The sequence below is a fragment of the Curcuma longa genome, unplaced genomic scaffold (assembly GCF_044706935.1).
Source record: "Curcuma longa cultivar G26 ecotype Majalengka, Jawa Barat unplaced genomic scaffold, ITB_CL_G26_1.1 contig_17957, whole genome shotgun sequence".
NCBI classification, from domain to species: Eukaryota; Viridiplantae; Streptophyta; class Magnoliopsida; order Zingiberales; family Zingiberaceae; genus Curcuma; species Curcuma longa.
The window spans coordinates 9,144-29,211 of NW_027430704.1; the positions used below are offsets into that span (position 1 = coordinate 9,144).

The window sequence follows — 20,068 nt, forward strand, 5'->3', positions numbered from 1 at the left end:
AAATTTCATTTTCGGCTTCAAGGTACGTAATTCCTCTTTTTTTCTTACTAAAAACCTCGTACAGATTGCTCTTCCGAGACGTTCCAACCCAATTCGACTTCGACGCTGCCGAAAACCAGATCTAATCGACCTTCATTGGAAGAAATTAGGGTTCTTGGCGAGGTAGCATTAGGGTTTACGCCGGACAGCAGCATCCTTCGGCTTCTTCTCCAGCACTCCACTCGCCGATGGTCCAATAATATTATATATTCTTAGTGGCCCACCGATCGAAGACTTCGCCTTCTGAGCTGACCAGCGCCGGCGTCTCTCTCCCTCTCCGTCCGTCTCTCTCTTCCCCCTTCAACTTCGCTGGTGTATTTGAGAAGCAAAATTGAAGCTTTCAACGCGGGCTTGGCCCCCTTTCTCTCCATCCCCCAATCTAACAAAGCAACTTGCTTTGATTGTTCTACTTTTCTATGCCAAAAATGTATGCACTTTAAATCATCTTATTAGTTCAGATAAGCTTTATATCATATTGTTAATCACGACTGATCTTGTTTGCTTTATCTGTCTGTGTTCATGCCTCCTGCAGTGGTTGCTTCGAGGACTCTGTATATATAGGTTTATACTGACAATCTCTAATTAGTGATTACTACAAGTTAAAAAAAAAGAAGCAAAATCATGATACAAGTTGCTGAAATCTCTTTACTTTTCTAGGCTTTATCATTTGCAAGTAGAACCATCAATAGTAAGCATACGATACTGTAAATCGAGTATTGCAAATCAAGCAAAGATCTTTTATGCAGAAAGTTTGCAGTATCTTTATTTAAGATCATATCAGAGGAGCAATCATAACCTGAAAAATACTCTGGAGAACTCTTCATGCAATCTGAAGAAAAAAAAAACAGCATGAGGAACCTTGTGGCTTTTGAACACTCAAACTGAAATTTGGAAATTTAAATGGAAACCAAAAATCATGTTTCATACCCCTAAACGCTTCTTGGCCGCGGCCAGTAGCTTTTTAGGGTCTTGTACGGTAGATGTATAGGCATCAATCTTGTTCAATTCCTAAACAATGTTATTCTTGTTAGAATTAACATAAGTAGGAAGCTTGCATTGTTGGCTTATAAATATTAGACTTGAAAATAATTTTTGCATCTAAGTCAAGCAGACATATAAATATAACTTGTATCGAAACATGAATATAGAAGAAAGATGCATGTGATTGAAGAGCATCCAATTTTCTAGGTGCATGGAACTACCTCAATCCACAATGCCAATTTAGGCCGGCCTTGTGTAATGTCATAATTCTTCAACTCGGTTAAGCTGTACTGGAATCTTTCAACGAAAGGAGCATAGGCAATATCAACCTAGAACAAAACAAGTTTAGATACGCAAATACTGAAAAGCTAAAAACACAAGTCATCAGCTTATAGTATTGTTCTCTAAATGCCTAAACATCGTATCTGAAATAGAATATAAGTTATGGAGCTAATGATTCATTGACCAAAAAAATTTATCAGAGATCAACTTTCAAAGTTGAAGCACCACTTCCAATATAGAACAACTCGTAATGCACACTGAATAACTTCATTGGATAATGCCATTTCAGAAAAAGAAAACACCGGATGGTGTATGTCTATTGATAAGTGCTTAAAATTCTTGAAGATATTTAATCCTTAAGTGGGCATCCAAACCAACACAGACAAGTAAAATAGAAGGAATAAATATTGACTGAGACAAAAAAAACAGTGTGAAGGGTTGTTTGATTTATAGAAGTTGGCAGGAGAATAGATAATAGTACATTATTGATTGATTATGAGCAAATCTGTTGTTTAAAACTTCGAGCTTGTCCTGATTCTGCCCTCGGCTGAATATTCAATAAAGAAAGCAACAACTGACTTAGGAATTCTAGTTTGTACTGATTATATTAAGGGGACTAAAGATTTGCATTACATTGTAAGACACAGATATATAAAGTTTTCAAGACAATACAAAAGACAGATAATGAAGCATATAATATCATAATTAAGAAAGCACATTGCCAAAAGATCTGTACACAAGGAATTAACTTGACAACGTGAAAGGCAGGAGTAATATGTGATTGAATTTACATTATATATTATTTATACAACTGCATAGTTACTCACCAAACTAAATTGTCCAAGGAAAAATGGTCCGTCGTCAAACTTTGAAAGGGCATCTTCTAACTTGTTGAAGGCAGCAACTAGTGAAAAAAAAGTGAAGTAGATTAGTGCTTAATACATCAATTTCATACAATAAGATAACAGAAATTAATTGATAAGAATTGTAACTCACCAACTTCTTCACCAATATCTCCCAGAGCAGGCAATGACTTGAAATTGACTATGTTAAAGTTATCACTGTATGAAAAGAGCTCCTCTGCAAACTGCCTCTTTGCGGGATCCTATAACTCCCAATATTATACACCAAAAAACCATAGCATTCGCAATCAGGAGAACTTTCAGAAATCACTTACATCAGGCAGTAACTTAGGACCCTCAAAAGTGTTTCATCAATAAATTTAATCAGATCAAGACTCTCTCCCTTCACCTCGTTGTTATGCTCCAAAGCCGGCACCTATTGAGAACACATTGACCTCATGACCAAGCTCGAATCATCAGCGCAAGCTATTGAACAGATCGATTGGAACCAATTTGATCGTTTCCTGCAAGCCCTGCTCACGAAGCCCGCAAACAAGAGAAAATATTTGATTTACCCACAACCGTCCAAAGCCGTAATCTTTCTAGACAATATTTGACAACTTAAACTTATTGCATCAGTTAAATCAGTAAAGGAAAAAAAATACCTTAAAATTCCTAACTATCCAAGGGCGTTGCGCATATGAGCAGATGTATGAAATGTACAACCTAACCTAAAAGCCGATCGCAAGGAAGCAAATCAACAAACTGCAATTCAAACATAATCCAAAACTAAATATTCGGCAAAGGGATTAGATTACCTAGTGGTGCCATGCCATCGAAGAGAGCTGGCGGTTCCGAAGACGAGATGAGGGACGGAGGAAGCACCTCCTTCACAGGTCTGCACAGGTGCAACTCCAGCATTAGCGAAACCTAGAGGCTACTAAGCGATCGAAAGAAAGGATTAAAAAGACTAAGAGAAAGGGAGATCAACCCGAAAGACGCCGCCCGCCCGCCCGCCATCGCGAAGACCAACGATGAAGGGGGCAAAAACTCCGATCCGGAGGATTAAGGAAGATATATATAATGACAAGGTTGAACTGAAGGTGAGAAATCGTGATTAAGGAAGGAATCTAATCAAGGCAAGGCGGTGATTGGTTGCTATTTTCAAAAAGATCTCATTAACAACGTATATTATTTTTTTATTTTATTTTAAAAATGTCATTCATTATTTCAACGAATATTTATGGTCAAAATTATATCTCGAGAGATTATAACTCGCATCAGAACCCACCCGTTACGCTCAACCGTTACATATTCACCGCCGATTTCTCGATACATACGTATATCGTGAGCGTCCGCCAAAAGGGCCAAAACCCCAAGGGCTCCGTTGAACCCGGTCGCAAAGCCATGGATGAGGATCCGCCTCCACTGGAAGCGGCGCGGCGGTAGAGAGTCCTACCGCGGGGGCGGTGGCCTTCGCCACCAAGCTTGCTCCTCCCCCAGCTGACCTCGCAAATCTCACCTCGACTGCACAGCAGTCCGATGGGAACGCCAAGGAGCCTGGAAAGCCTGGGCGGACGGAAGAGACGAAGGTGGCTAAGCTTGTGGGCGTCAGCTTAGGGATTTCGAGTAATTCCGAGGCCAGCGCTCGCTGTCACCGATCTTGAGAGAAAGCTCCGGCGAGCCGAGAGATTTGGGGTGCAGGTGGTTCTTTCCGAAGAGGAGAAGCGAAATTCTCGAGCAGAGAGGTGAAAGTTTTGAACTTCGATCTTGTTCCTTGAATTCGAACTGTCTAAGTTGCTCCCTTTTGTACATATGCTAATGCATGTTTTCTATTTTGATTTTTCCTCAAAATAAAAGAAGGTATGTTTTGTAATTTTGCAACTTAAGCATTTGAAAAAATGGAACCACGCTGAATTGGAGATTAAACTCTAGATAATACGGAATACCTTGGGCGGAGGTGAAAGATAATATTTTGGACAGGTCAAAACCTTTGTGCTGTGGTAGATAGATATGATTGAATGTTTAGTTCTTTCTTTCAATAGTTCACTGAAACTAGGCTTTCGTTTCATTATCTACTTCGTTTCAAATACAATTTCTTTATGAACTTTACCTGCCACTAGTATTGTTTATTGTATTGTGACTTTGTAAATGGAAATATGGTCTATATATATGAATTGAATTGAATAGCTCAAAAGTATACGAGTCGAGGCAATGCCCTCCCCCGTAGTGGTCAACTGCAGTTTGTTAGGATAAGAGTTGAAGTTTTCAACTACAATAAAGCCTATTAATTAGGATCTAGTTTGACTTTACCACGTTATACGTGGATTGCTTTCTGAAAGTTTATCTCTTTGTAAGGCTATATAAAGCCAATTCATGTATTGATTTTGCACGGTGAATAAAAGTGTTTTTCTCCCCTAACATCTGGTATCAGAGCAAAGTCCTCGATAGAGCCCCTCTTCCTCCGAAGTTTCTTTCTTTCTCACGAGCAGGGAAAGTATATCTTTGGGCTCGCTGTTCTTGGTTGTCAAGCTCAAGCAGGACGAAGGGCGAAGGGAATCCGAGTGGTGTCGCTGCCTGGAGTTCGAGCAAAGAAGGAGAGTTCACTAAAGGAAGCATCGAACTCGACCGTCTCAAGAAGAACTTCAGCAACATCTAGGCAACTTACGGCGAAATCCCCAGCAACCTCGAAATTAATCGGCGCCAAGTTTCTTGAAGGATGACTGATGATTTTGTTCAACCTGCAATTACTAAGTTTGATGGACATTATGATCATTGGTCTATGCTTATGGAAAATTTCCTACGCTCAAAAGAATATTGGAGTTTGGTGGAAACAGGAATCTCTGTTGCAGAAAAAGGAGTGGAGTATACTGAAGCACAAGAAAAATTATTTGCAGACTAGAAGCTGAAAGACTTGAAAGTCAAGAATTATCTATTCCAATCTATTGATCGAACTATTATGGAAACAATTCTCAACAAAGACACTGCCAAACACATTTGGGACTCTATGAAGTAGAAGTATCAAGGTTCCACAAGAGTCAAAAGGGCGCAACTCCAAGCACTTAGGAAGGAGTTTGAGATTCTACATATGCAAGAGGGTGAAAGTGTTGATGCATACTTTGCTCGAACTCTTACTATAGCAAACAAGATGAAGATTCATGGTGAAACCATGCAACAAGTAGTGATTATTGAAAAGATCTTACGATCAATGACCTCCAGGTTCGATTATGTTATTTGTTCCATTGACGAATCTAATAACTTAGACACTTTAACTCTTGATGAGTTGCAAAGCAGCTTATTGGTACATGAGCAGAGAATGAACAGACATGGAAACGATGAGCAAGCATTGAAGGTGACCTACTATAAGATTGGTAAAGATGCAGGAAGAGGGAGAGGCAGAGGAAGAGGCAGAGGCAGAGGGAGAGGCAGACAAGCATACAATAAAGCAATGATTTGAGTGTTATAAGTGTCATCAATTAGGGCACTTTCAGTATGAGTGTCCTAAATGGGAGAAAGAAGCGAACTATGCAGAGTTGGAAGAGAAAGAAGAATTATTGCTGATGTCATATGTCAAGCTTAATCAAGCAATGCGAAAAGATGAAGATGTCTGGTTCCTTGACTCAGAGTGCTCTAATCATATGTGTGCACACAAGGAGTGGTTCTCGGATCTTGATGAAGAATTTCAGATTTCTGTGAAGCTCGGGAATAACTCCACAATGGATGTATTGGGAAAGGATAACATCAGGCTGCAAATTGTTGGAGTTACTCAGGTAATTACTGATGTTTTCTATATACCTGAGTTGAAAAATAACTTGTTAAGTATTGGACAATTGCAAGAAAAGGGTGTAGCTATTTTGATGCAACATGAAGTATGCAAAATCTATCATCCAGAAAAAGGGCTTATTATGCAAACAACAATGTCTGCAAACAGAATGTTTATACTACCTGCAAGAATTCTACCGAAATTACCCACTTGTTTCCAAACAACTCTCGAAGACCATACTCACCTTTGGCACTGCAGATATGGGCATCTAAGTTTCAAGGGTTTGAGAACGTTGCAATACAAGCAAATGGTGAGAGGGTTACCACAATTGAAGGCATCATCCAAATTTTGCACTGATTGCATGATAGGAAAGCAACATAGGAATGCAATTCCAAAAAAGAGTTTGTGGAGAGCATCACAAAGATTGGAGTTGGTTCATGCTGACATCTGTGGACCCATCAAACCTGCTTCCAATAGCAAGAAGAGGTATTTTATAAGTTTTATTGATGATTTTAGTCGTAAAGCGTGGATATATTTTCTTGCTGAAAAATCTGAAGCTTTCACTATATTCAAGAATTATAAATCCCTTGTTGAGAAAGAGACAGGAGCTTTTATTCGTTGTCTGCGCACAGATAGAGGTGGAGAGTTTACCTCTCATGAGTTCAATTTCTTTCTCAAGACTAATGGTATCAGCAGGCAACTCACAACAGCCTACACTCCCCAACAAAATGGAGTAGCAGAACGCAAAAATAGGACAATCATGAATATGGTTAGAAGTATGTTATCGGAGAAGCAAGTTCCAAAGACTTTTTGGCCAGAAGCAGCAAATTGGGCAGTTCATGTACTCAATAGAAGTCCTACATTGGCAGTAAAAGATATGACACCTGAAGAGGCTTGGAGTGGTGTCAAACCAAATGTTGAATACTTTCGGGTTTTTGGATGCATTGGTCATGTTCATATATCAGACAATAAGAGAAAAAAACTAGATGATAAGAGTCTTCGGTGCGTGTTGCTAGGCATGAGTGAAGAATCTAAAGCATATAGACTATATGATCCAGCATCCAAGACAATAATTGTAAGCAGAGATGTGATTTTTGAAGAAACTGAAGGTTGGGAATGGAGACAAAATAATAAAGAAGCAAGACTTGATATACTAGTGCAGGGAGGAAGTAATGCAAAAAGTACACATGATCAAAGTGAAGAAGAATATGAAGAGGTAGCAGCTAAAGAAGAAGAATGAGAGGTTAGTTTATCTTCAAGTGAGTCACCTGGAAAGAATTCTCCAGAAAGAAGGCAGAGAAGAAAATCAATTTGGATGGAAGATTATGTAACTGGGGAAGAATTCTCTGAAGAAGATGTTGAGCATAACAATTTGGTTTTGTTTACCTCTACCTCAGATCCAACTACCTTTGAAGAAGCTATTCAGAGTTCCAAATGGAAAGCTGCAATGGATTTGGAGATAGAAGCAATTGAAAGAAATGGGACTTGGGAGTTGACAGATTTGCCTAAAGGAATGAAAAAGATCGGAGTAAAGTGGGTTTACAAAACCAAACTCAACGCAAATGGCGAGGTTGACAAATGCAAGGCCCGGTTGGTGGCAAAAGGGTATACTCAACAGCATGGCATAGATTATACTGAGGTATTTGCGCCTGTGGCCAAGTGGGATACGATTCGAATGATAATTGCCTTAGCGGCTCGAAATAGTTGGAGCTTATACTAGCTTGATGTCAAAAGTGCTTTTTTGCATGGAGAACTAAATGAAGCAATATTTATTGAGCAACTGCAGGGCTATGAGAAGAAAGGCGAAGAGTATAAGGTGTACAAGTTGAAAAAGGCATTATATGGCCTTAAACAAGCTCCTCGCGCATGGTACAGCAGGATTGAAGCATATTTTGTCAAAGAAGGGTTTGAAAGATGCAATTGTGAACATACATTATTCATCAAATTGGGAGATAAAGGTAAAATTCTGATTGTTAGCCTATATGTTGATGATTTAATTTTTACTGGCAATGATGAAAGTATGTTTGTTAAATTCAAGAACTCTATGAAACTTGAATTTGATATGACTGATTTGGGAAAGATGAAATATTTTCTCAGTGTGGAGGTGCTAAAGAAAGTATGCAAAAGATGTTTTGGAGAAATTTGGTATGGAGAAGAGTAACAGTGTGAAAAATCCCATTATTCCTGGCGTTAAACTTACGAAGGATGAAGAAGGATCCAACGTGAATGTTACCATGTATAAACAATTAGTTGGGAGTCTTATGTATCTAACTGTTACTAGACCAGATTTGATGTGTGTGGTGTCTCTCATCAGCAGATTTATGGCAAGTCCAACGGAGTTACATTTGCAAGCTGCGAAAAGGGTACTAAGATACTTGAAAGGAACTGTGGATTTGGGAGTCTTCTACCAAAAAGAGGGTAATGGAGAGTTAACGGCATATACAGATAGTGATTATGCAGGAGATACAAATGACAGGAAAAGCACTTCTGGTTATGTGTTTCTGCTCAGTGGAGGGGCTGTGTCATGGTCTTCTAAAAAATAGCCCGTAGTTGCTTTGTCTACTACTGAAGCAGAATTTGTAGCAGCTGCCTCTTGCGCTTGTCAAGGGGTTTGGATGAGGAGAGTATTGGAGAAGCTCGGTCACTTTCAAGGCAAGTGTATCACTGTGTTATGTGACAACAGCTTTACCATTAAGCTCTCCAAGAATCTAGTCATGTATGGACGTAGCAAACATATTGACGTAAGGTTTCATTTCTTATGTGATTTGACCAGAGATGGAATTATTGAGCTAAAGCATTGTGTCACACAAGATCAAATTGCAGATATTATGACAAAACCACTCAAGCTGGATGTGTTCTTGAAGCTGCGTGAATCAATGGGTGTACGTGTGGTACCGTAACTAAACTGAAAGCATGGCTGTCAACAGTTTAGGGAAGGGATTGTTAGGATAAGAGTTGAAGTTTTCAACTACAATAAAGCCTATTAATTAGGATCTAGTTTGACTTTACCACGTTATACGTGAATTGCTTTCTGAAAGTTTATCTCTTTGTAAGGCTATATAAAGCCAATTCATGTATTGATTTTGCACGGTGAATAAAAGTGTTTTTCTCCCCTAACACAGTTTCTCGATTTATCTCTCACAAATGGTTGTGGGGTTGACCGTGTGAGGCCTCTGGGGTGTCGGATTTCACATTTTTGTTGAAATGAATTGAATTGAATAGCTCAAGTTTAGATTGTTTTGTAACGTTTGTTGTACTACTTTTGGTTGATTTTGACTTTAGATCATGAAACTAATCAGGTCAGATCATGTCAGATATATTTTACTTGTAATGTAATTCAGTAGAATTTTCTGTGCCGTATGGATGCTGCTGCAGTTATTTATAGAAAAAGAAAAGTGCAATCATGTGCATTTAACACTTGCATTATGAGCTAATGAAGAAGGAGAGGTAAAGGTAGATGAGTAAGATTAATAACAGACAAATGATTGATTTCTGTTTATTTAGGTGATGGTATTATACAACATGAAACTCAACGGTAATAAAAAGATCTCAGTAATGAACCTCCGTAAGTGCTTTCTTATCCTGTTTTTGTCATCAAATGGTGGAAGTCCTTGTGCTTGATACTTTGTGTTGTTTTCTCAAAATTATCAGTTACTTTCCCTTAAAAGTCAGGAAGATTTTTTAGGACGAAATTTTTTCACCTTTTCCCACTTGAATGAGCATAAACGCTTTCACTGTAGAATAAATATTGTTTTAATAAAAACAATAATGATGATAATGTCATACCTAATCTATGTATTTTGTCAATGTCTTGGTTATACACTTGTTCCTGCTTGAATGAGTATAAACGCTTACACTGTGGAACATATGAGGTTCAAAATTGTTTTGATAGAAAATAATAATGATAAAAATGCATGTACCTAGTCTATGTATTTTGTCAATGTCTCACGTTATGAACCAGATCTCCTTTTGTTTTTTTTTTCATTTTCATATCTTGTTTTAGTTCGATAATTGTTCTTTCTACTCTAAATGCTAGTCATTTCTCAATTTTTATGGTAGATGTGGTCTGAGCATCTGTGATTTTAGTTAAGTAGGTAATAGTATATTTATTGCCCAAGTTATATGACTGCATTGTTTCACACAATATAAGGACTAGCCTATTCATAATGTGCTTTGCAAAGTTCTTTCATTGAGAACATATATCCCCATCATTACTTTATGATCCCAAGGCTATTGCTCGAATATTATGTTCCTTTCTAGCAGGCAATTAGTTATGTTTTCAAAGGTACATACCCATTTTTCAGATTTACTGTGTTAAGGTTATAGTGGACAATTGGTTATGTTTTCTTCATACAATTATGCATCTTAGTTATTTTTATTTTACTAGCGATAAGAAATGCATCCAATTCTTGTTGTTTCTTGTCCTCAGCTGATGATGATAATTGTGTAGTCATAAAGAGCATTTAACTGGTCTTCCATATTTTGCTCTATGTTTGATTGTTAGCATTTTTTGGATCACTAATTCACTATCCATTTTTCAAAAATGCCTTAATAAGATTCAACTTGTTTATCAAGTCATGAATTGTGCTTTTCCCAATTGTTTTGTTGTTCATTTGTCAATTTAACTGAGGTTGCTTTTTAACATGTGATAAGTGTTACTGACATATATTAATTTTGTTAAATCTTATTTACAGGTTTGGAATTGGTTCAAACATAACTGGAAGCTGTAGGATCGTGTACGCGCTAGAGGGGGGGGGGTGAATAGCGCGTGTAGCTTTTGAAAATCGTTCGTTCAAATCTATTAAAATACTAAGCAGCGGAATTAGAAAACAAAACAGAGGGGACACGCGGGATTTACTTGGTTCCTAACCCCCCCCCAGGGTTAGTACGTCCAAGGCCTAATTCGGGAGGTGCCCGTCTACTAATGGTCTCCTTTCCGAACGTCGTTCGGAGACGGAACAACCCGTCTTACAGTCCAATAAGCAATAAATTAAAAATAGAAAAGAAGAACAATAATTTAAAAGCAAACTCTTATTGCCGATCTGGAAGTCCTGAGCGCCGCATACCCCTTCTGGATCTTCCCCGGTTGGAAGAACTTGGCCTCGGTTGCGTTCAAAATCGCCACTGGATGAAGAGGGGAATTTCTGGAATGAATGTCTTGATCGTGCACGTTCACCTCCTTTTATACTGGTCCTGAGTCGACTCATATGCCAATCTGGGTCGACTCTAGCTTGTGTGGCAGATAGAACTTCTTCCTGCTCGTTATTTACTGTCTGAGTCAACTCAAGTGCCCTTCTGAGTCGACTCCAGTCGACGTGGCAGATAAATCTTCTTTTCGTTCGTTTTTCCACTATTCAGTCGACTGTAGTTGTAGTTTCAGTCGACTGGCCTCCCAGTCGATTGGATTCCAGTTCCAGTCGACTGGATCCTCTAGACTGTTTGGTTTGGCTTTGCTTTGTTTGCTTCATTTGTGTTTTCTCCATCTTGCTTCCATCTCCAGGTTCCTGCAAGACAAACATGCAAATGTACAAACAATCCTAAGCCTTATCTAGTGGGTCTAACTTTAGATTTCTACCGAAATCTTAGGTTAGTCTAACCCACTCCATTCTAGAGAATTTATGTCAACCAAGTCCTCCAAACTTGTTGGACTTGTGCTCGGCTCTGTCCTCGCCCCCCAGGATTTTTGCTGCGGTTCGGTTCTATCTAACTTATCCAGACTTCTGCTGCGACTCGGTCACCCAGACCAGCCCAGACTTCTGCTGCGACTCGGTCACCTAGACCAGTCCAAACTTCTGCTGCGACTCGGTCACCTAGACCAGCCCAGACTTCACCTGGTGCACTTGACTCTGCCAAGACTTCCGCCTGATCCTCCAAATCAGGACTTCCCTTTGCCTAGCCTACAACTAGGACTTTCTCTTGCCCTGCTTCACTCACCAGGACTTCTCTTGCCCAATCGTCCAGATCAGGACTTCCACTGCCTAGTCTAACTGACTAGGTCTTCTCGCTCACATCCAAACATCAAGTCCTGTTTGGATCAACCCTTGGTCAAACTGATCAGACTTAGATGTATTGTCAAACATCGAAACTCTAGACAAGATCTTAGTGCATCTTGCACCAACAGAAGCAAGATCCCGGGACAAGCAGAAGTGGAGAAAAGAAAAGCCCGAGCAGAGAGGTGTTATTTTGATCCATCATAAGTATTACCTTTTCCAAATCCTTAAAAGTCTCTTTCTTTTCCATATCATAGGTTTGGACTTAAGGTGGATAATCCAATTGATGAGGCAGCAAAGAAGAAGGCTGATTGGAATGATTCGCACCAAACCCAAAGCTCGACACTTCAGAGGAGGAAAAAAAGAAGGCAAGAGCAATAAGGTGATTGGTTGTTTCATTGATCTTTGTCTCAGTTCGTTGTATTTTGAACATATGGTGTGCTGGTTTCTTTCCTTGATTTTACCAGACTGGACATATTGGAAAACTAGTGCATCCTCATTGATGCTCAATTTTGGAACATATTTTTTCTTGAGAAAATACGAAAAATGCAAGTGTATGTATTTGGAAAAGATTCTCATATATGATCATTTACCTTATGCATCAGATATTATAATATCACATAGATTATGAGATAAAATGCATTCAATATCATTGACAAACAATAACGATACCTACTTTTAATCCATATTCACCGGATTTGCACATGCTTAATAACAATATAGTTTACTAACAATCACTCACTTAAGAGAATAACATTCGACTTTATAGGGTTTTCTTTCTCATATATGTTGATTTGACAACAACACACTCTCAAGGAATTCAATTGGAATCCAACTCTGGGCATGACTGTTAGGGAGGTTATATCTTTATACTGTTATATGATATATAAAGCACTAGAAAAAAGGAAGATCTCACCTGAGAACTCCTTGACCGTCTCCTACAATTTGTGGACAAACACTGTCTTTTTTTTCCATGTCTCTCCAGTCTCCACCCACAAAGGAATTTAGTTGTGCTTTTATGAAGCTTGGGTCAAGTTATTTGTTGAAAATAGTTGACAGTGATCATAATCTTCCCTTAATCCTATTATAATCATTAATTTAATTAAGAATCTGATTAAATGTGGCTTGTTTCTCAAATTTTACCATTAACTATCTGATTATTTAATTTTTTTTAGAAAACAGGCTATAATAAAATCAATTTATTTAAATTGTCTCTAACAATCTATCTATTCACAATTAACTCGATAGAACTTGCAAAAAACAAAAAAAAAAAGAGAGAAACAACATATTGGATATGATTTTTTTTTTCCAAGATGTTTTATAGCCAAACCTAGACAAGCAAATTGTTTGTTAGATTCGTAGAGACGGCAGGCAATGACACCCTGAGGCTAGCAAATCTTACCCACAAAATCTTTGTTTAGTTGGCATTCTACCTAAATGGGCAAATGCCAGTACTGAGTGTTGGGTTGCAAGGGTACAAACATAGTCCCACATCTAAAACACATGGGAAAGATCATAGGTTTAAAAGGATGGAAAGTATCTCCATTGGAATGAGGCCTTTTGGGTAGAGCCCAAGAACAAAGTCATGAGGACTTAGGCCCAAAGTGGACAATATCATGTCATTGTGGAGATACGAACATCCTTTTAGACCCAACAATTCGTATCAGAGCGAGGCCGCTCTTCACCGGACTAACCGCCGGATGAGCCATGATCTGGATCTAACCATGTGGGGACTCTCGGGAAAAACAAAGGAAGTAGGGGAGGCTCGGACCATGAGGGACATGGCAGCTGGACCATGAGAAATGGTAGGGGAGCTTCCAGTGGTCCTTTGTTTGAGGGGGGGATTGTTGTGTTGCAAGGGTGCAAACATAGTCCCACATCTAAAACACATGGGAAAGATCATGGGTTTAAAAGGATGGAAAGTATCTCCATTGGGATGAGGCCTTTTGGGGAGAGCCCAAGAACAAAGCCATGAGGGCTTAAGCCCAAAGTGAAAAATATCATACCATTGTGAAGATACAGATATTCTTTTGAACCCAACAATTGGTATCTGAGCGAGGCCGCTCTTCACCGGATTAACCGCCGAATGAGCCATGATCCAGATCTAACCATGTGGGGACCCTCGGGAAAAAAAAACAAAGGAAGTAGGGGAGGTTCGGACCATGAGGGACATGGCAGCCGGACCATGAGGACATGGCAGTCAGACTATGAGGGACATGGCAGCCGAATCATGAGAAATGGCAGCCGGACCATGAGAAATGGTAGGGGAGCTTCCAGTGGTCCTTTGTTTGAAGGGAGATTGTTGGATTGCAAGGGTGCAAACATAGTCCCACATCTAAAACACATGGGAAAGATCATGGGTTTAAAAGGATGGAAAGTATCTCTATTGGCATGAGGTCTTTTGGGAAGAGCTCAAGAACAAAATCATGAGGGTTTAGGCCCAAAGTGGACAATATTATATCATTGTGGAGATACGAACATCCTTTTGGACCCAACACCAAGCAGGGAGCAAGGATCAACTTGTGTTGCTCCTAGCCTTGCCTGTTCATTTTGTGCTAGGTTTGGTATCAGCTTGACCATCATCTATTGGCACCTTTGACTTAGCATACTTTCTCCATAATACAATCATCTGATTCTTTCCTTCTGTGTATAACTTCCTCCTCTACAGGTTCTCGCAAGATTCATCTAAAGTGAGTGGCGAACCCAACTGTGATCTGGTAACTCTCACCTAGCCAGGAAACATTCATGAAGAAAGGCAGTTGCTTTCCCTCTAAATTCATCTTGCTTATTCTTTTTCTGAAACCAGAAGGCGAAAACCATGCCGCCCACCTGATTGGGTTTTGCAGCAGATCATCAACGGTTTCATGATCAGGGATTTGGATAAACTATTCCTCTTATGATCTTCATCAGTAGCTAACAGATTCTTGTACCGTCTGTAGACATCTCTTTTAGCAGGTTTCCTCTGTTGAATTGTGCCACCCAAGTTCAGTCAGCGTATGAAGTTTTGAAGTATCTCCGTGTTCTAAAACATGATTTTGATGACACTTTTGCTGTGTACTTATGTTCCCTTTGAGAACGGGTTTGGATGTGGGGGTTAATGTGCTTCAGAAATCTTGATATCATAATTGTAGCATTTGTATTGCTAATTACTTCTGATCAGCCTCGGAGAATACTAATTATCACTTTCTTTTTAGCATATAATTGGAAGAAATTTACGACATTGTTATTGGAACTAGTAAGATTTGTAACATTGCGGGTTTGATCGTGTCGTCTAAATGAATTACGACATCTCTTGTCATTTCCCAAGCACCAGATGTCATTTCCCAAGCACCACTCGTGGACAGGCTATTGGCCACATGATTGTTATTTATTTAATAAAAAATTAAAATCCTTCTAAATTATTTTTATTTTTATATTAAAATCGGGGTGTTTATTTGAAATATTATTTGAAAAGATGTTTTTGTTTGCTAGATTAATTGTATCTATTTTAGAAATTTAGATTTTTTTTTTAAAAAAAATGGAGTTTATATTTTATCATAATTTAATATAAGCTTGATTTTAGTTTTTTTTTATCTTAATTTTCTTTATTGTTTTATGAATTTAGATTTCAGAAAAAAAAAATCAAGGTTTAGATTTTTTATGATCGTAATTCTTGATTTTATAATATTTTTAAACTCCAATTTTAGAATAGTAAATCATGATTTTTTAAAACCAATTTTGGATTTTAAAAAATACAAAAGATTTGGGTGTAACCCTCTTATGTTGTGTATGTGTGTATATGTATATATTTCACTTAATTTATAGATTTTTTTAAAATGATATCTACAAAAATATAAATTTTTAGGTCACAATATTCATTCACTTTTTTTATCATCTAGTTATCTAATTATATGAATTAACTGATAATGAAAATGACAACTGATTATAAAAAACTAGGATTAATCAATTGCAACTTTTAATCGACAATACATTACAATGCACCATAATCCCAGGAGACGAACACAAAATTCGATCGCTTGAATCATCCACAGAGTGTTTTCACACATGAAACTCTTTACAATTACATTAAAAAAAGAAAAGGTTTGTGTTACAGGAGGGGTGTGTTTAACTGGCGCGTGGCTGGTGCACGAGAACGGAGATGATGTCGAAGCTGGCGGCTTGACGATCGGAATGGCAGAGGTTAAGGTGGCAGGTGAGAATCCTGATGATGCTGCAGATGAGAACAGTGGCCGTGGAATCCCGTGATGCATCTGCCATGTCTGATGGGCTTCTTTTTCTATGTTTTTTCCCTGCAATTTATAGGACGTCCTCAAGCAAGATATTACAATAATAATTTGCGATCTGCAAATAATAGCTTCTACTTAACTTGGAGTATGTATTCCAGAGATTTTCGACTGCTGTGATCGATATTACAGGCACATAATTTGATAGGTTGAAGCTAAATTAAAATGTACAAGGAACAGGCAATTTGGACAAGTATGCATCTTTGGCAGGAATTAGCATCATTAAGTAAGTGGTTTAAGGAAAACATTGCTAAATTTTGATCAAGAAACAAGAGAACCTGATACATCTAATGGCTAGTGCGCCGAACAGTTTGAGCACTCTACTATTTAAACAGAGGTCTAATGTTATTGGAAGGATCCTTATTCTGTTTGCAGTATCAAGATAGAGACAGCCACAGCTCGAAAGAAAAGGGGTGAATTACCTCGATGTTGGAATTAAAAGCAGCTGGACTTTGAGCGGTTCATGAGTGGGAATTCCAAGGGGATGTATCTGTATCAGTTCTTTCCGAGGAAAGATGATTATTCTGTAGTTAAAGAAGGATAGATGCCAATCAACAGCAATGAAAACTATTTTCTACTAAAAGATCAAGTCTTATGGTTAAAGAAATATAAAGTAGACGCAATTAGTGATGAAATAATGCTTCTGTAGGAAACCAGACAGACTATCCAACAGATGAGCAAGGTCGATGTTGAGCAATGTTTAAACAAGAAACAAAATAGGCAGGGAATTTTCTTTCTAAAGATGATTGTGATAGTTCGAACTGTCTGAGCTCTACAAGGAGCTATAGTTTTGAGTCTACCACTTTAGGAAGAGAAAACACTCTTCTGAATATGAGAACTAATGACTCAAAAGCAAAAGATATTGCAAGAGTAACAAATTACACTATTACCTTGTCAGTAGATGAAGCTTCAAATGAGATATTGTCTGGTTTAGTTACATTCCCTTTTTGAATATGAACATCAGGTTGAGAAATCCTCAAGTTCAAATCAATTTCATGGCCTGGAGGAATGACAAAACAATCCAAAGAGCACATGAATTACAGCAAACAGATGGTCTATGAGTGATAGGAAAGGAAAAACATAAAAATGCAGATTATACCTTCAGCATCAGCCTCGATCAAAACATCTCCCTCGTAGATACTCAAATCAAAATTTGTCACAGCCTCCCTCCCATTGCATTTTATAGCTGCCTTGTCATAAGCCCTAGTGTTGAACAACAACAAAAATAAAGAAAGCGATGTTGGCATATAAATGAGATACTTGAGGAGTTACAATTAAAATTTCAAGAGATTATAGTGAGGAATGAGGAAATTCCATGCTCAGTTGAACTTTGCAGCTTCTATTTCGCTGTTGAATAGGCCAAGATATATATACCTGCACATCCAACCATTGTTTTCGCATAGGTTAACTGTAGGTTTCAAAATCTTCTTTATTTAGTTTGGTAGAATATGTATATTTATCATTAGAACTTTTTGTGGTTTGATCAAAAGAAAGAATTGATGCTACCTTAATATTTTTTTTTAAAGGAAAAATATAACACAAGAATAAATGGCTTTGGCTTTTTACTTCTTTCCGAGCAACTGCCCGATACGAGCTTCCCAATGACCACACTTGTGAAGAGTAACCCCTCTGTATTTGGAGCTTCCCCTTGAAAAGCCATTGCTTTGTCGCCGTAGAATGTGTATAAATTCTTCTTTTGTCAAATTTATCATCTAACATTGTAGAAGGGCATTTCAATCTTACATATCCATCTATCATCTATCAGAACCATTAGACAGTATATACATGCCAGTATGCAAAATTACTTGTTTCATATCCTCCTTGTAGTCACTTAAAATGAAATTAATATCAGCATCAAGTCCCCTGAACTTAATTGCAGCTCGATCATATGCTCTATAAACAGAATCAAAGAACATTTAGAGTTGCTGGTAAATGAACAAAAAAATGGAAAAAAAATGCAACAGTTCAAATAATCATAGAAGATCATTCCAACCTTGCAGCAGACTGAGCAGTATCAAAACCACCTATTGGAATTCCACCCAATAAGAATATATATCTATTAGAGAATCTCATAGCACAAGTGCTAAAAATCATGAGAATAATATAGCTGAGAAAGATCTTACCCAAATAAACCTGCTTTCCGCAATCCCTGTTGTTTAGGAAATTTTCGTTAATTGATAGCAAGCCTGCACAAATATGTTTAGAGAGGAAGGGAAAAAAAGATACACAGCAAAATGCCTACCAGATGTGGGATTCCCATCTTCCTGTTCTCCGGTAAAAAGTGACTCCTCTGTATTGAGAGCTCCTGGATCGAGGCCCCCTTCTACTCTTCTTCATTTGTTGTTGCTGAAGCTGTGGCTGTAGCTGCTGCTGCTGCGGATGCAAAACTTTTGCCACTGAGGGATCATTAGTCTGATAAAGGCTAAGATCCATCAACTGTGATCTAGATGAAGACGGCAAGGAAGACGAAAAAGCTATTGTCTTTGAACCGTCAGGAACCACTGCCTCTAGAGGAAAGAACTGCTTTGTTACTAGCCGGGACACGTGTGAAAAATAATCTCTCTCCTCGTCGATCTTCACATCATTCTCACCTTCTCCTGCTTTGAAGACGGCAACAACAACCAGCCGAGTAGAGCACGATCCCTCGTCGGCTGGTGCGCCATTGGAAGCCTCAGTGTTGAGGATGGACGACTCAGAGGTTTCCGAGGTAACCATGCCCACTCCGCCGCCGCAACCATCAACAACCATCGACTCCCCCGAAAACACCATGTTGAGATCCAACATTTCTTTCTTCACCCACCGATACAGAATTTTTAAGAAAAAAAATCACCCTTGATTAATCCGAATCAACCCACCGATCGCACGCAATTCCTCCACAGCCCGGAATCTACTTCTTAATTATTTCAGAAGAAGAGCCAGAGCAAGTAGAGGTAGAAGCAGGATAAGGCAGAATCGTTCTTATGGAACATCTGAACTTCAATCCTCGATGATTCGAACTGAACGATGGATCCCAAAGCTCGATATCTCCTCTCTAAAGCGAAATCGATAAAAAGGTAAGTAAATCATTAAAAAAAAAAGTCAGCGCGGATTGCTCGAAATATCAAAAGGGATTGAAAGAACACAAACTCACGCCCAATGGAGCAACGATGTATCGTGAAGGAACATCAAGCGTGCGTCGACGAGAGATGGCTGACGACAATCAGCGGTAGCGGCCAATGATAACCAATATATAGAGAAGGCAGTGGTACCATAATAATAAAACGGCAGGCAGGGCCGTGACCAGAAGAAATGGGTATCCCGACTTCGCATTTCTCCAACCGCTACAAGACACAATATCACTGGCATTGACAACCCTAGATTTGCTATGTGTCACGAGTAGGGTTGCAAATTAGAATTTATAAATTTATCGAAAACTCACGATAAATACAAGCAAATCAAGTATAGGGGCCTCGAGTCGTATTTTTCCAAGGACTAATAGACAATTGCTTAAATTGAACTTGGGTGTGTCGCTTTTTTTTGTTTTCTATGAAAATAGAAGGTTTTGGAGTTTTGAAATGAAATGCAAATTAAAATTGGAAAGTGAATGAAAATTGCAAGTCACTGATCTAGAAATAAAACTCTAAAACAAACCACACTCCAATGCAAACTCTAAACATCATCAAAGTAATTAAGTAAACAACTAAACTTGAAACGAAACTAGGCTAAACTAACAATTGAGAGGAAACAATTCTAGCTTGCTAAACAATGATGCGAACTGACCTATCAGCTACAATTAACTAATACAAACAAATGCTTAAACTAACAAACATCAACCCTGATACCATTGAGCTCAGATTGGCACGGAACAGTGCCAAACCTAAATTCAGATATCAGATTCGATGGCAAGAA

The 20,068-nt window shown here is 38.5% G+C and overlaps 1 protein-coding gene, 1 long non-coding RNA gene and 1 pseudogene across 2 annotated transcripts; 1 reads left to right on the forward strand and 2 right to left on the reverse strand.

Annotated features, from left to right (window-relative positions):
* Positions 1-620: 620 nt before the first annotated feature.
* Positions 621-3,164, reverse strand: LOC141816750 (protein IN2-1 homolog B-like; annotated as a pseudogene).
* An 8,070-nt stretch (positions 3,165-11,234) lies between these two features.
* On the forward strand, positions 11,235-15,052 carry LOC141816753 (uncharacterized). Its single transcript, XR_012600733.1, has 4 exons — positions 11,235-12,082; positions 12,155-12,279; positions 14,566-14,614; positions 14,704-15,052. It is a non-coding gene; the product is annotated as an uncharacterized LOC141816753 (long non-coding RNA).
* Positions 15,053-15,835: 783 nt separating this feature from the next.
* Positions 15,836-20,040, reverse strand: LOC141816751 (APETALA2-like protein 3). The gene is made up of 8 exons (XM_074704490.1): positions 18,423-20,040; positions 18,304-18,329; positions 18,174-18,204; positions 17,986-18,073; positions 17,747-17,892; positions 17,280-17,383; positions 17,071-17,180; positions 15,836-16,186 (listed from the first exon to the last, which is right to left on the reverse strand). The coding sequence occupies exons 1-8, from the start codon at positions 18,962-18,964 to the stop codon at positions 15,836-15,838; spliced, it is 1,398 nt and encodes a 465-aa protein (XP_074560591.1). The 5' UTR covers positions 18,965-20,040.
* Between the last annotated feature and the right edge of the window lie 28 nt (positions 20,041-20,068).

Coding starts and splice junctions, on each gene's coding strand:
- LOC141816751 (XM_074704490.1), bottom strand. CDS start 18,964: ATGTTGGATCTCAACATGGTGTTTTCGGGGGAGTCGATGGTTGTTGAT. Junction 18,330..18,422: donor AGATGGGAATCCCACATCTG/GTAGGCATTTTG, acceptor CCTAAACAACAG/GGATTGCGGAAAGCAGGTTT. Junction 18,074..18,173: donor ACTGCTCAGTCTGCTGCAAG/GTTGGAATGATC, acceptor TTCTGTTTATAG/AGCATATGATCGAGCTGCAA.